The 15582-nt window shown below is 44.5% G+C and overlaps 1 protein-coding gene across 1 annotated transcript in view; it reads left to right on the plus strand.

Moving 5' to 3' along the window:
• Positions 1–15582, plus strand: part of CERT1 (ceramide transporter 1) — a 592287-nt gene that overhangs the window by 203436 nt on the left and 373269 nt on the right. Inside the window, exon 4 of the mRNA XM_069223744.1 lies at positions 13444–13551. Within this exon, the coding sequence (XP_069079845.1) occupies positions 13444–13551 (108 nt within the window). The remainder of the gene's footprint in view (positions 1–13443; positions 13552–15582) is intronic.

Raw genomic sequence — 15582 nt, forward strand, 5'->3', positions numbered from 1 at the left:
AGAGAGATGCCGGGAGGCTTCCACTTCTCAATGCCCCCTGGGCAGGGGGGTCTGCACAGATGTGGGCTCCCCCAAGCCCCCCTCCCCACTTCCTCTGGGCCCTCTCGCAGCCTGCTGCTTCGTAGTGGGTCAGGGGCCCCTCCTTTCCACATATGCCAGGGCCCGGGACGGCCCGCCCGGATCCCTCCTTCGCAGTCGTTGTACCCGGGGCCGCCACCCGCTGTCTCCACCTACCGGTCAGGCAGGCAGTCCCCGTCACTGCGCTCCGGTGAGGCCCCCCAGCCACTCCGCCAGTCTCAATGGTGCTCTAGCCTGGGCGCACTGCTCTGCTACTCCTGTCACTCCTTAGTGTGTCCCAGCAGGGTAGGCCCGGGGCCCACAGCCCGCGCACTTCCTCTTTCCGCACTGGCGGTCCCCTTCTATGCTCGCCCCAAGCCGCTCTGGACGCGGCTCGGGCGTCTGGTGCGCCAAGGGCCTTCTCCTCTCTGCCAGCCCCGAGGCACGCCCGCCCGCCGCTCCTTCCCTCCGAGCTGGCAGGCGGGTCAAGCCTCAGACCTCTCCTGCCGCCAGGCCCTGGCTTGGGGGCCCGCCTGCCTGCTCCTCCTTCTCCTCTTGCGCAGCTTCTGGCGTTTCGCTTGCCCAGTCCGGGCTGAGTCTCTCTGGCCGAGCACGCGTGTCTCTCAACGGGTCCCCCTGATAGGGAGCGAACTGGCCCGCGGCCTATCTTGCAGTCCGAGGGCCCCACCATTTTGTGTCTGCCGAAGTCCACGGAAGACGCGCTCCGTCCTCCGGAGCCAAGTGGAACCGGCTTTGCACACCCCCCATAGCTGGCGGGGCGTGTCCTCGGTGCTAGAGGTGTTGTGGCCACGCTGATGTCACCCCATAGGGCCTGCAGGCGAGGGATATCCCGAAGGAGGGGGAAAAAAGAGGCACGATTATGCGTCCTATCCGTCCGCCATCTAGGCTCCACTCACTCTCATTACATTTTAAACATATTTTGTCCTTTACTGCGTCTTCTTGTGGCTGCATGCTTAATCCAGCCTTTCTTTACAATTTCAGGCCTGTGCATTTTCTATTAACTGTGCTAGGATTGTAGTTTTGCAATGCTGCACTGCTTACTCCTACTGAAAGTGATAGTGTTTTGGTGCTGCCTCTGCGGCTTCTGAAGGCTCCTCTCGAAGTTCTGACCCCGGTGTAGCTTCCCTCAACACATCCGATTGCCAAATACGTTTTGGTCTCTGCTACAATTTTGCAATCTTGCTGCCAACTTGACCTCATGAAGCAAAATGTTCTATTACTAATACTTGGCTTCCCATGCTCCGCGCTGTAAACAATGTTTGCCGCACGGCTCTGGCTGTTCTTTCTCCTTCATGCCGAAAGAAAGAGAACCGTCTCCTAGTTAGGCAGAGGCTTTATTTTCATCACACCCTCAACTTTTCAGCTTGTATGCAGGCGGTGAGTTATGCATGTGAGCGAGTTATTGTCTGTGAAACTGTATCTCTTCAATATCTGGGTATCTAAATGCTGAAGTGCTCTGCTTTCGGGCGTGCTGAGGAGGTGTAGCAGCAGGTTGCCTCCCACGCAGATCTCCATTCACCATCTTGCCGAGATGTCCCCTCTTGGCAAGTGCTTATTTGAACGGCATTCTAAACCTTCTGACTTGCCCGTAACAAATCCCACAAGTGCCTAGAGAGGCGATGCGCCAGAGTTCGAACAGGCTAATGCGACTGAATGTGAGTGGACTCAAAATAAGATGGAGGAAGAAGATGAAACTGATTAGAGACGGTACAGGAAGGCCTGAATGGCAATTCCCTCTACACATGAGAAGAATAAGCATGCTTTGATGAGCTTAATGTTGCAACAGCACAAGGACTCCTGAAATTGGCAAGGAGATCTATTGTATAAGTAACAAGGTAGAGGATATGGCTAAAAGAATGATGAGATTTTCTGACCACTTGGAAGGATTAGTAGAGTCAATAAAAGAGAACACGAGCATAGGCAGCTGATCGCTTCTGGTAGTGATGAATAAACTCAAACAGGAGAATGAGAATTTGGTGAACAGATCCCGCTGCAGTAATCTGAGAAAGGTGGGGATCGCCAAAGGAACGGAAGACACTGATACTATAATGGAGACGAGAACTGAATTGTGAAATGAAACTAAGTTAATCAAGAATTGTCGATAATCAGAGTGCACCAAGTACCTATTCAAGTGAACCCCAAGAACATTAACCCCTGCACTGTTTTAGTCTGCTTTTCTGATTACTTGATAAAAGGATTTTAGGGAAGGGCAAAAGCAAATGCACCTTTTAAAGACTAGTTGGTGTTTATCTCAGCATATTTTCAGGCATGGCACATGAGACAGCACAGAGCCTAATGGATGAGAGGCTTAATTTCAGTCATGAAAAATTTTGGGCGGACAAGCCCAGGTACTTCAACAACTTAATCCAAGAATACTTCGAAAGGGCAAATTTAGATTCATTCAGTATACAAAGGATGCTTTAACAGTTGTATCACAAACTAAAAAGACCAAAAAATATGGGACTACAGTAATGTGGCTTTTGGATAAGGGGGAGCTCTGGCTACAGGCCTGTAGTCTAATCCACAATCAGTTGCACACTGGATGCAGGTTATCGTATCCAAATGGGATGGAGGAAGAGGGCTGTCCTCCTACCCACAGTGGATAGGTTATCAGTGGAAGCTTGGCATAGGTTATGGGAAATTGTGAGGAGAAGGTGGGAAAGGAAGCCACAAGGAGGGAAGGGACTAGGAAAATATGGATTGGGGAAGGAGAACAAGAAAACAGGCAGTAAGGATAGCAGCTGGCCAGTTAACACTCGAGATGCATGCATATGAACAAGTAATCAGGAGCGAGACTGCTTACGCATACTGTTACATAGAAACAGACAAGTTCATTCAGACTTCTTACCTTAAATGTTAATGAGCTAAATTTGCACTCCAAAAGAAGACTGATCGGAAATCAGCTGGAAAATTATAATGGCTTAATCTGTTTTACAAAAAAAACGATCTGCTTTTTGCCTAACAAACATTCTATAAGCAATTGTGATTAAGCTTTAATAGTCTGTTCATCCGAGGCTAGCATACCGAGGGAGGTATTAATTGGGGCCCCTGCACAAACATAAAAAAGGAACTGTGATCAAATACTAGCCGATGGGATGGGAGGACGGGCTTAATGCTCCAATTAAGATTGGGGGTCAGGAATATATTTTATGCACAGTGTATGACTCCAATAAAGATAACTCTGCACTTTTCAACATGCTAGCTTTTGGAAATGGTGAGCTGGGCTATCGGGTATGTGTGTGTGTGTGTGTATGTGTGTGTGTGTATGTATGTGTATATATATATATGTGTATATATATATATATATATATATATATAGGATTTTAATTGCCTACTGGGTCGTTACAGAGATGTCACCAATCCTGGAAGGGCACAAAAGACCAGATTAGTCTTTAAAAAAGAAAAAATTTAATTATGGTCTTTGATGTCTCAGCTTTATGGTGCAACCTATACATAAATACTGTACACGTTGTGATACGTTGGACAATGGGTTTCTTGATTATTTTAATTCTCATGGTCAATACTCTAGATTTGATTCTTTTTTTAGCTTCTAGTGAGACATTAAGGGAGTGTAGTTTATGGACGATTGTACAGATTGAATCAGATCACAGCCCATTGATAACAGCTAATGTACTAACTAAAGATAATAGAGCTTCCCTAGGAGGCTGCTACAGGTAGAACAATTTTTAAAAATCACCAGAAACTGCAGTGTTTTCACATTATAATATAAATTCTTTATCTGCAACGGTGCTCTATGATATCATGAAAGCAGTAGTTTGGAGGGGGGTTGTGACAGGCTACCAGTGGATATATCCTAGGGGCAAAAAGAAAGGATGACAGTGAAGCTCATAGAATAGACAATGGGTCAGCTGAAGGATAGGCATATTAAAGCTGTCAAGGTTCAAGCACCTTTTTGCAGAAGCAGAATCTTGAATTGCTTCAAGCAAATGTTCAAATCATTAGAATTTTCGTTGAAAAGAATGCACAGCTGTATATGTAACACTGCAGTTTAACTTATGACTACCACAAGTCAGTGGGCCGCATATTGTCATTTAGAACTAAAGAACAACACAAGGCTGGTATTAAACAGATTAAGGATGGTATTGGCATAATGGCTGTTGAATCAGCTTAGGACTTTTTAGGCAATTTTATCAAATGATGTACACAGGACCAAGTATTAACACCAGAAAATAGTACTGAAACCATATCCAGTAAGCACCTCTCGACCATGGAGCCCATTGAGTAGCAATCTCCTTGATAAATGCTGACGCACAAAGATATGCAAAATGTTGGCTAGACCATTACCTGCTGTGACACCAAAACTGGTTTCAGATGAGCAACACTGTTTGATACTAGGGAGCGAGACCACTAAACATATTAGCATGGCTGTATCCATGTTTGATGCTGCTAGTGAACTGGGGTAGAGGGCAGGAATGATTCTCCTCAAAGCAGAATTCTTTCTACAGGGTAGATTTACCCGATCTATGGAATATATTACTACATATGAATTTAGGACCAAGAGTCACAAAATTTGAACACAAATTATACCAAAATCTGAAAGCCGAATAGTGGTGCTGGGGAAGGAATCCAGGGTCATGCAAATTAACAGAGGTACATAATAGGGATGCCCACTCTCCCTTCTGCTCTTCAGTTTGTATTTCCATCCCTATCTCAGGAGATTAAGTGAGGAACCACGTATTATCCAGGTAACCTTAATGATTGTCAATTAAATATAATTGCCTATACAGATGATGTTGCAATTTTGTTTAGCCACGTGGAAACCGCCATCTCCAATATAGAAGAGTCATATATTATGGAAGCTTGTCCAGTTATAAGTAGCACTAAAACAAATGTTCATATAAATTACAGAGCTAGCCTCATCCAAAGCTGTAAAGTACCTAGAAGTGTGTATCTCAACTAATATTCTTGAGATTTGTTTACTCAGATTGCCGCTTGGGCCTTAAAGTTTTACAGCCTTAATAAACGATGTGACTAGCTCCCCATATCTCTGTAACTGCAGATGTGACATTAACAAAATGACAGCCGTTTTCCAAATTTTTATATTTATTTTGTTCTTTTCCAATGTACACCCAGTTAACCTTTATTAAATAGGTGTTTGCCGCCATATCAAGTTTTGTCTTGGAGCTAAGAAGAAAAAAAGGTGTGTTGCGCTGCTAAATTTCTTTAAAATTCTCGTCAGTAGGGTGGATGGTTATTATGTGATGTTCAGTTTTACCCCTTGCCAGCCATTAGCAAAAGACTTGCACATTTACTCCATATAGCTAGATTAGACCACTTGATAAATATATAGTCAATCAGACTAGGAACTATTACAAGGGGCTGGCTACTCGGGCATTCAGATACCAGTTATTACAAATGAGTCAAGTTTAAAATGCTTAGACACCAGAAATATTTGTTTACAATAGGTTCGGACTCTAAATATCCCTTAGTTTAATCCATGCATTCAAATTGGAGCACAAACATGCTTATTACAGGCCTTCTATAATGACATGACATAGAAATAGGTGGATGGAATGGTTACTCAACTAGGCTTCGTCAATAGGCATCAATATATATATACATACATGATTATATCAACCAGGAATATCTGCTTCTTAAAAGTGGCTTTTTTAAATATTTACAAATGAGGGACTATTTATTGAAAGCTAAGGTACAGATGCAAGAAGCTGTGATAGCCAACTAGCTGAGATATGGGCTTCAACCTTGAACTATCCAATAACAGCTGAGATATTATTTCAAAGCTTTAGCCTAGGCCTTAAATATCTTTGTATAGCCAACCTTTCAATGCAGTAATATAAGACAGTTAATCCACTATGTTTTATCCCTAACAAGCTGTACCTATGGAATTGCAATATTAGTTCCATTTGCCTTGGATGCTTTATGGAAGGTCCAGATGAGATTTATATGTTTGCAGTCTGTCCACTTAGGGTAATTATTGTGGTTGACTGCTTGTAAATTATCCAAAATGGCGGGTACCAGGGTAAATCTTAACATAACATTCATTATTTTAGGAATAGGTTTTGGATGGTCATATCTCTTGTGTAGGATTGTGTTTCGTGGCAGGTGTAGTGCATTGGAAAAATCAGAAGCCACCAGAACATGTACATTAGTGGCAGAGAATGTGCGCTATAAATAATACTGATTTCACAGTTTCTGAAACAAAAGCTAGAAGTGGCTGAATGTTAGATTTGGAAATATGGGGCAGGTATCACTGATATCTGAATCTCAAACATAGGGTATAATTTATTAGTTCCGAATTGATTAACCCAACCAACAAAATTGATTTCTGTTGAAGTTTAATGATGTAGCGACAGGTTATCTGGAACCAGTGACCTCAAAACCCCTTCAAGTATTACTGATATATTGGCCTAATAGACAGCTGTCAAGGGGATATCCAGGAATGTCAGACTGATACATACAGTTTAGTTATCTATTCTACACATCTAACCCCACAAAGGATAGGCCACATGTTTCCAGATGCAAGGCAGCATGCCCCAGATATGGAGAGGAATATGCTGATTTCCCGTACACTCATAGTGAGATTCTGGGACATAATACTCCAATGCATATCAGACCCAGCAGGCAGGTTAACACAGAGATGTCTCGACATGCATGTCGCAGCTAATCGTTCGCTCAGGAAAAAAAAATCATCTTATTTATGTGGCACTAGTGCTTGCCAAACGTCCTATTGTCATGATGTGGAAAACAGCAGTGGTGCCACCCGTAGGAGACTGGGTGGCCGATGTGAGGTAGGGGGCTCAAGCTGAGATTGATGCCCACAATACAAGGGGCGCGGGCAGAGGCATACGCTACTCCGAGTGGGATACATATCTCGGAAAGTTGAAAGCTAAATCAGACACACACCCCATGAACAGCAGGTTCAACATAGAGGAACACTGGCAAGGAATTCGAGGGACAAAGGAAGGCCCAGAGAGTAAACCAAGACAGACCTTCAAGGGTATTACAGAGCATTCCACAGGGGATGGGGAGACTTTGAAGCTATGGCTAAGTGATCGATGGATATACTACACCTGCATGAACGTGCACTTAATTTGTTTAAAATGCAGTTCATTTGTTATACACAGACATGTACAATGTAAACATCGTTGTTAGCATTTATATCAATGAGTTTGTTATACCCCGGACACCAGAAAAGACCAGAAGCAGATGATGCAAGTGCCAAACAGACCGCATGCAGGGTTTGTTGCTGTTGAATAAAATCTATAAAGAACTATTTAACAAAATAAAATAAAAGTAGAATGATGCAAAATTGGATGGCAGTTCTTTCTTCTTCTCTTAATAAAAGCCAAACCAACAGCTTGCCAGCTTTAATGCCTCCTTCATATAATTTCTTGTGTGGTGTGGAAGTGCTTTTCTTGCCTCCTTGTTCTTTAAAGGTTTGTGTTCTGCCCTCACACAGTCCAGATGCGTGGGGGTTATTGGCTCGTGATAGCCTAGTGCTAGCCTTTCTGTTGAGACCGGTTCTTCCTCCTGTCTCTTCACTTTCTCCCAGAGTTGGGCCTGCCTCTAGTGCATAAGTGCTATTGCCTGTCCACAGATTACAGATTTATCTCTCTCAAAGGATCCCTACCTAGCTACTTGTTACTCTGCTTTCCTTGAAGTAGTGGTTCGTGCAGTGGGCAAAGTGGGCGGCATCGGTGGGGCACCACGTGCCAAACATGTTTTTGATTCATGAAATAACGAACGTTACACTTTTTGTAAAAAGACAACCGCCCCGGGACGGTTCATTCCGGTAGTTTAAATGCTTCAATTGAAGTATCATTCAGTGGAGTCTCCTGTGCTGTGAAACGGAAGCCGCCAAGACCGATAAAGAAGCCTTCATGACAGGGTTCCTGCTTGACTGAAAGACAAGCAAATGTGTGCAACGAATTAAAGGTACTTTGGAAAAGTAGAGGATGCTTGGGAGCCGGTACTGGCTTTAATTAATCAAATCACTGGAACATTTGTAAGGACAAAGATTTAATTTTTTTGAGTGGTAGTATAAAGAGTTAACTGAGCTGTGAAGTGCGTGCTTTTAAGTGTAGTTGTATTTATTTAGCCCTTCTTACCCCCGACGTGGTGTCGAAGAGATGGTTATGTTATGGAACTGGCGTTCATGTGGCACTAGGAGGTCCTGTCTTCAGTCAGCCATCTATGTTGCATTTGTTACCAATTCGAGGAAGACACTGCAGTATTGTAGAAGGAGAAAAGCAATTTAATTAACAACCAAAAACCCTCCAAGTCAGCCTTCTTCAGTGTAAAATAGCTTCTTCCTACTGTACCCCCCACCAAATCTGTTTGTGTTGTGTGCACTGGTAAATCATAGTCCCAATTAATAGTGCCATGGAAATACAAAAACCAACAACTCTGCTATCTGCAGTGAATAAGCAAAGTGTGCCTAATAACAAATGCTGCTTAACTTTACGTGGGGCCCTACAAAAGGCCTGGTGGAGAAGGGGACCGCAGACGAATGAAATGTGTACACTGAAGTACGTGCCTCTACCTTCTGTTTTGTCGGCTCTCTCCAAGACCTTTTTTGCTGCCTAGCAACTCATGTTATTCTTCGAATCTCCCACTTCATCCACCAGGTCCAATGCTATTGTTTCTGCTGCCACCTGCCTCAGGTCTTGGCAGACCAGGCCCACATATATTCCCATTTTGTTTTGTAGTACTTGACTAGTATCTTTGATTTCCTCTAGTATTCTGTCTGCATAGGACAGGTTTCCTACACCTGATGCCTCCTACATGGACTTCAGTGGATTTCATCCCTTGACCATTCACCCCTGATTCTTCATTTTGCTGCCATCTTCTGCTGTTTAATGTACCCCTGTTTCTTGAGGGTGCAACCCCTTTGCTTGACTTGCTAGTGTAACTAATGCTACTGTGACGGTTAGCCTACCTGCACACAGTCTTGTCTTCAGGTTGCCTATCTTGCAACAGATTTCTCTTGAGAGGTCAACTCTAATTTTACCTCTGCTAGTCTGCTGCTCTGTAGGTTCTTCCCAGTGTGATTCAAGAGGATGGTGTTTTGTTGCTTGTCAGCCTTTCTCCATCCTTGTTTCAGGTACTTTTTCTTGTGTCATTCTTTTCCACCTACTCAGATGTGGTCTTCATCTTCCCTTGTGGAGAAGATGAGGACCACATCTGCACAAACCCTCCTGTGCTTTCTTTTACTTTTCTAATCTATAATCGGTGTCTACTCCTCAAACATTGTCCTGTGACATGTTCCTCTGGATGTTTGATTCTGATGGATGATTCTAACTGTAGATTCTTCGTCTTTTGAATATACCCAGTCACAAGATTTGATCTGCGTTTAAAAAAAAAAAAAAAAAAATCCAGTTGTTCCAGGCCACCAGCAGATGGTGTCGTCCGACTCTGCAATGGCCTGTCCCCGCGTCTGGAAGGAATAGTAAGGTACCTTATAGAGGTGCTGCCCCTGCATGCATGTCCGAGCCATTCTACAATAATTTGGAGATCCACTCCCAGCAAAATTTCCAAATGAGTCCAGGTGCTAGACTCTCTCCCCCAAGACCGTGTGCTTTAAGCCATACTGCAACTGCAGGAAGCAGCTTATTTGTCACAAACCTACCGGTGGCCTAGATGTTTGCCTGTGGTGTCTGGACCAAGCCTTGCGGGTAAGTCTCTCTCGCCATAAGTATAGGATGGCCAAGCGGGGCTTATCACCTTCTCCCAAGTTACGTGCAGATGAGGAGCATCATAGTCTAACCTCCAAAGACTCACCACTGTAGGTGTCATATGACTAAAAGCTCATTCTGAGGCTGCTTCCGCAATGGCCAGAGTTTCCTGGGCCATTTTCTGCCCCGCAGCAGAGTCCTTCAAGCTGGCAGTGGGTCAAATTTTCAAAGTGAGGCCACATCAGTCTGGAGCGTCTTCTGATCCCATGGAGTTGTGAGGGACCCCATTTGCATCTCCACCAGTAGACCCTCCCCTATATCAACTGACTCCATTTGGCCTCCTTCCAGGTCTCTGATACCCCTGGCCCATGTCTGCATTTCGACCCCCAAATGCCACATCAGGCTGGACTGCTTAGATGCTGACCCATACTCCAATGACAATCTCTCTGGAGCCAGTCCTGATGCCAGTTTCCAATCCGGAGCTAATGTTGGCTCATGAGATAACTAAGACACAACCTCCAACTTTAGATGGTCAGCACCCGGTCCCTCAGTGCCAATGCTTCTGGAGGCTGGAAACCCTGTTTTGCTCTGATTCAGACACTCTTCATGGGTTCCAGAATGGTACATAGAATTAGGATGACTATATGAGGAGGCTTGCAACGTCCTCTCCCCTCATTGCAGTGATGCTCAGCTATGCTTAGATTTACAGAAAACAATGTCCTTGAAACAGAATTTGAGTCTCCTCTGGGGCTCTTCAGTGATGAGTTTTTGTGAGGTGAGTGCCTCTTTTGCAGAGCAGCAGAAGTACAAGACCTCCAACTACTGACTATGGAAACCAAAGCGTATCCACTAACGGAAATATAGCCATTTGAATCTGCTAAGTCAGGGCCACATTAAATGGCAGTAAGGACCCAAACACAGGTTAGTGACGTTGTGGACTAAACCATGTTCGGCTTACCTAGTAGACCAGTAGCTATGCTTCATAGTCCAGCCCATTGAGACCTGGCCTTTCGACTAAAAACCCAACCCCTGAGGCCATGGTCTTACACGTTCTACAAATAAGGTCAACCCTAATGCATTCCCTCTGCACTTCCGGAGAGTGAAATAAAATACATTGATGCATTTGGCAAAATAATATTTTCTTATGCCAGATGAACACATCTGGGCTGATACAAACATGCCATTTGGTACATGGCCAGTGCAATCTTGCCAGTTATCCCTCACTTTCTGAAGCACCCTTGCCCAAACAATCCAAGGTGTGTAGGACGCAGCAAAAAAGTGTTGAAGGCTGGCCTTAAGATGAGACTGTGTGAATGGTGCCATTGTACAGGCATCCCTCATGGACTTGCCTTATTATGACCCCAGACATGTCAGGAAAAAGGTTGACTGCTCCCGGAGCATTTCAGAGACGTGTGCGTTACAGCCTACTCCTTCCATTTATTCTCACTGGCCTGTCATTTCCACCCCAAGAGTACAGTTTTCACAGATCAATAGGATGTGCTGTTAACAAAGCTCATGGACACCACCAGTGACTGTAATCTTCCACCTCGTCTGCTGCAGCGGTGGCCAGTTTGCTTTGATTTCTCCTTCCGTGGTCTTGCTTGACTGGTATGAGGCAGAATTCAGTCTTTCCTACCTGCTTGGACGGCTTTGACATCATAGTGAGGGCTATGCTCTTCACCCTTGCATTCCACCTGTTTTTGCTCAAACTTCAGCAGATCATACCACCATCCTCCTTCTGCAGTAAGTTAATTTGCTTTGGCCAGGGGTAGCTATAGAAAGTCCTGGAGACAGAGGTTTATAGGAGGCTTTTTGCCCACTATTTCCTCGTACCCAAGAAAGATGGAGAGTTTTTGCTGGTATTTAGATCTTCCCCCCGCTGAAGACTTTCTTTCAAAAAGATAAATTCAAGATGCTGACTTTAGCCAGGGCCTTTCAACCTGGATATGGGGGATCGCGTGATGTAATTGGGCCTGCAGGGCACACAATTCTGTATGTCGCTACCATATGTTTATGGTAGGGACAGAGCATTTCCAATTTGTTTTTCTACCCTTCAGTCTCACCTCTGCCTTTTTGGTGTTTACGAAGATAATTGCACTAATTACAACCCATCTTTACAGGTCAGTGAAACATGCATTCCTGTATAACGGCGACTGTTTGCTGACAAAAGACTTGCTGCAGTCAGTAGCATAACACCTCCAGACAACAAAGACCCTTTTTTTCATCTCTAGGTTTTTCTGTCAGCGAGACAAACTCATCTGATGCCTGCACCAAGGTAACCCTTCATAGGGCCCTTTGTGACATCCTGGTGGCAATAACGTCCCTCCACAGTAAGTCTGGGATATTTAGGATATTATCCTCTTGCTTTGAGATCAATTCTTTTAGTGGGATCGCTCAAGGCCAGGATATATCACTCCAGCAGATGTCAGCTTGCGTACCATAAATGGCTTATTCATCCAGAGATGACTCATAGCCCCTTCACCCAGTTGAGCATGTGTAGGCCTAATCGCTTTCAGTGCAGAGAACGCACTGTCATTTCTATGCTCTAAAGGTTTCACCAATAAAATCCTGTGGGGACACAGGTCTCCTATGCACCTTTCCACTTCTGTTGCACATATCCAAAGTTCTGAAGATATGGAAAGACTGGGCTCTGTTGCTCATACCCAAAGTTGTGAAGATCAGTAATGAGTGGGCTCAGAACATCTTGATAGCCTCAGATTGGGCCAGAAGAATGTGGTAACTATTCGCGTATTCACTTAGGTGATGGTTATAGCCTGCCAGTGGAGGTTGCAGGTACCAGTCTTTCTCAACCTAGATGACTAGTTGTTGAAGATGAGGTCACAACAGTCAGTCGTAGACTGTCTCCAGATGACGGCCAAACTCATTCTCTACATATGTTCACGAAGCACTACTCTTTCAACAGTCAGGTCTGCACTTTGTCCTGCAATACTTTTTGGTTTGATTTCACTTCTGATACCCTACACTTTTTGGGATGTACTGCTTTGGTATCTGTTCAATAGATGTCTGCGATTAGAAGCATTATTCAAAACAAGTTACTTGTCCTTGGTAATGCTCTTTTTGTTTGAAGTCTATCTAACTGCTCCCTCCCTCCTCTGTTGTATTGAGTTTTGGATGTTTTGAGCACTCACAGAACAGTCTTTCACCTCTATCTGTCATGACTGATCCATGTCTGTGGGTTTTGGAAGCGTTTAATAGCCCCATGTCAGGGTGCAGGAGTTGGGCATATATCTGTCTGTCTTCTTTTCCAGATGAGGTCTGAGGCAGCCACAATGTATTATGGTGCCACTGTCCTGGAGCAGTTGCTTAAAACATCTGGATCCATGTCTGGCGCTTGGGGATACTCAAGAGGTGAATAATCTAGAATATACACCAGAAATAGATTTATTAAAGGCAAGTAACTTGTTCATTGAATGTACCAGTCCACTGCTAAGAATAGATACTGGGTTGGAACTAGATTATACATAGCATAAGTTCTAGCCTCTCCTTCAAAATACTACAAAAACATGGAAGCCTTTGTTTTATTTACTGTTTCAACTGTTATCTTTTTCTGTAATGCTGCTAAATGAAACAAACAGCCCTGTTTTGCAGTGGCAATCTGCAAAACTAAATCTGTTTGCAGCAACTAGGAAGCACGTAATATACTTTTAGCTCTATTTACCTGAAAATGTCACCTTTTTTCTGATTTCAGACTGAATCTGGCTATGGATCTGAAACAAGCTTACGGCGACATGGCTCAGTGGCATCTCTTGTATCTGGAGCAAGTGGGTACTCTGCTACATCCACCTCCTCATTCAAGGTACGTGAAGAACATTTTATTTCTGCCGAATTTTTTCTAAATCGGTGTTTCATTTTGTGTATAAAACGGTTTAAGCACCATTGTTTAATTTGTTAATGTTGCCTCAGGCTCTGTTTCTATTTTGTCCTATGATGTAAACACAGAGAAAGCTTTTAAAAAAATGTTACTATAGTCATTTTAACGGACATGTAAATCGAAAGTTAAGGGGTTCAGCATTGACGTATCAAATATTGTCAAAACTATTAGAAGATGGTCTGATTTAATATATTTTTATTTCTTCACATGAGCAAAAATTTTATTTTGATGGATACAACTTCCTGTGGATTCCTCACCTTACTAATTCTCCTAATGCACCAGCATTCAACTGACATTTTCTTCCTAGCTCCTCGCGTCGATGAGGATGTCACGGTAGCACAGCTCCGCACACGACTCTGTCTGACATTATCGGACACATTAGAAGTCCTCGCTGGTGTGCTGACGTCTGTTCCCTTTTTTCCACTCCTTCAACAGTAATGTTTTTTTTTCCTACCTCTTAGTTGTGAACTGTTTTGAAGAAATTTTGTTTTAGAGCGCTACAATGTCTCCACCGAAAAAATCGGGATTTAAATCTTGTAGCGAGTGGAGGGGGTCACATGTCGGTGACTGATCCGCATGAAAATTGCCTTTGGTGCCTCAGGTTTGATCACGACATGGAGGGGTGCGTGTCCTGCCAGCGTATGAACCCGAAGGCTTTGAAGAAGAAAAAGGCTAAGCTTTTCTTGGCAAAAGCTAAGAAAGAGCAGAGAGGTCACTGAAGATCAAAGACAAGGGACACTTGGTCACATATATCCTCGAGATCCCATACGAAGCGACGCCAACAGCATGAGTCACAATGCCGTTCATCCAGAGATCGGTCTCGGTCTCCCCCGAGATGGCACCACACTGTGTGGGAGGTCAACCCTACAGAGTCTCCTCAGCCTCAGAGCCCACAGGCTTCTTAAGTGCCGACCTTGATTGAGATCTGAGTCCCCAGCGAGCCCAATAGCTAATTTTTCTCCTGCATCCACTCATGATCAGGAGTCAGATGTGCAAACACCGAATCCAGTTCAGACACCTCAAATGGAGCAAGGGTTTTCTGCATTGCAGGCTCTGGGAGCGGATCAGTCAGCATTCCTCAATGCTATATTTAGCATATTTAACAGAGCTATGGCCCCCTCTGGTGCACCTGCTGGTCCCACGGATAGTTGGCTTTCACAATGGGGTTGCCGGCGCCGTATAAACAGGCCCCTTTTGTACCCGTTTCTCCAGTGACTCCTTGTGAACGTACTGGTTCGGCACCGATGACGTCACCACCTCAACCCGGAATGATGGTGCCAGCGGCGCGGACTGGGTCGATACCGGGACTGGATGGATCCCGATCGGTGCGGAGTGTGGATTCGCCGCCTCTCCTCCACCAGTGCAGCCTTCTACTTCAAAGCTGGCATCTTCAACGTCGGTTAACTCTCTATCGACTCCACATTTGGAGTCAAGACTGGGGTTGAGAAGGAGGGCCTTGAGACTCTTAGAGGAGCAAGAATATCTAGAACTGCTATTGGAGGAAGGAGAAATTCCAGAGCCTGCAGGTGAATTCCAGGGCCTGGGCTCTGCAAGTGGTTTAGATACATCCCCTGAGTGGGTGTTTTCATCCCCTGGAGGTGAACTCACAGCAGAAGATACTACTTACCACAGTGTGATAAGGAAGGCTGCTTAATTTGTGGACTTACCACTTCCTGCATCAGAGCCGAAAACAGATATTTTGACTGCGGTTTTACTTCCATCGGTTTCTTCTTCTGAGCCTCTCCTCCCTTTCAATGATGAACTCACAGAGCCCATATTGGAGATTTGGAGGAAACCTGTTCTGACACCGGTGGTTTCTAAGACTGTGGCTAGGAGATGCAGAGTTGCTCCAGGAGATCATCTGGTTCTTATCCCAGCATCCAACACCTGAGTTTGGTGGTGCAAGCCTCTTGTTCTGTGCGGTCGGCTCCTGGTTCGTTCCCTGCGACTCCATCT

The sequence above is a fragment of the Pleurodeles waltl genome, chromosome 1_1 (assembly GCF_031143425.1).
Source record: "Pleurodeles waltl isolate 20211129_DDA chromosome 1_1, aPleWal1.hap1.20221129, whole genome shotgun sequence".
NCBI classification, from domain to species: domain Eukaryota; kingdom Metazoa; phylum Chordata; class Amphibia; order Caudata; family Salamandridae; genus Pleurodeles; species Pleurodeles waltl.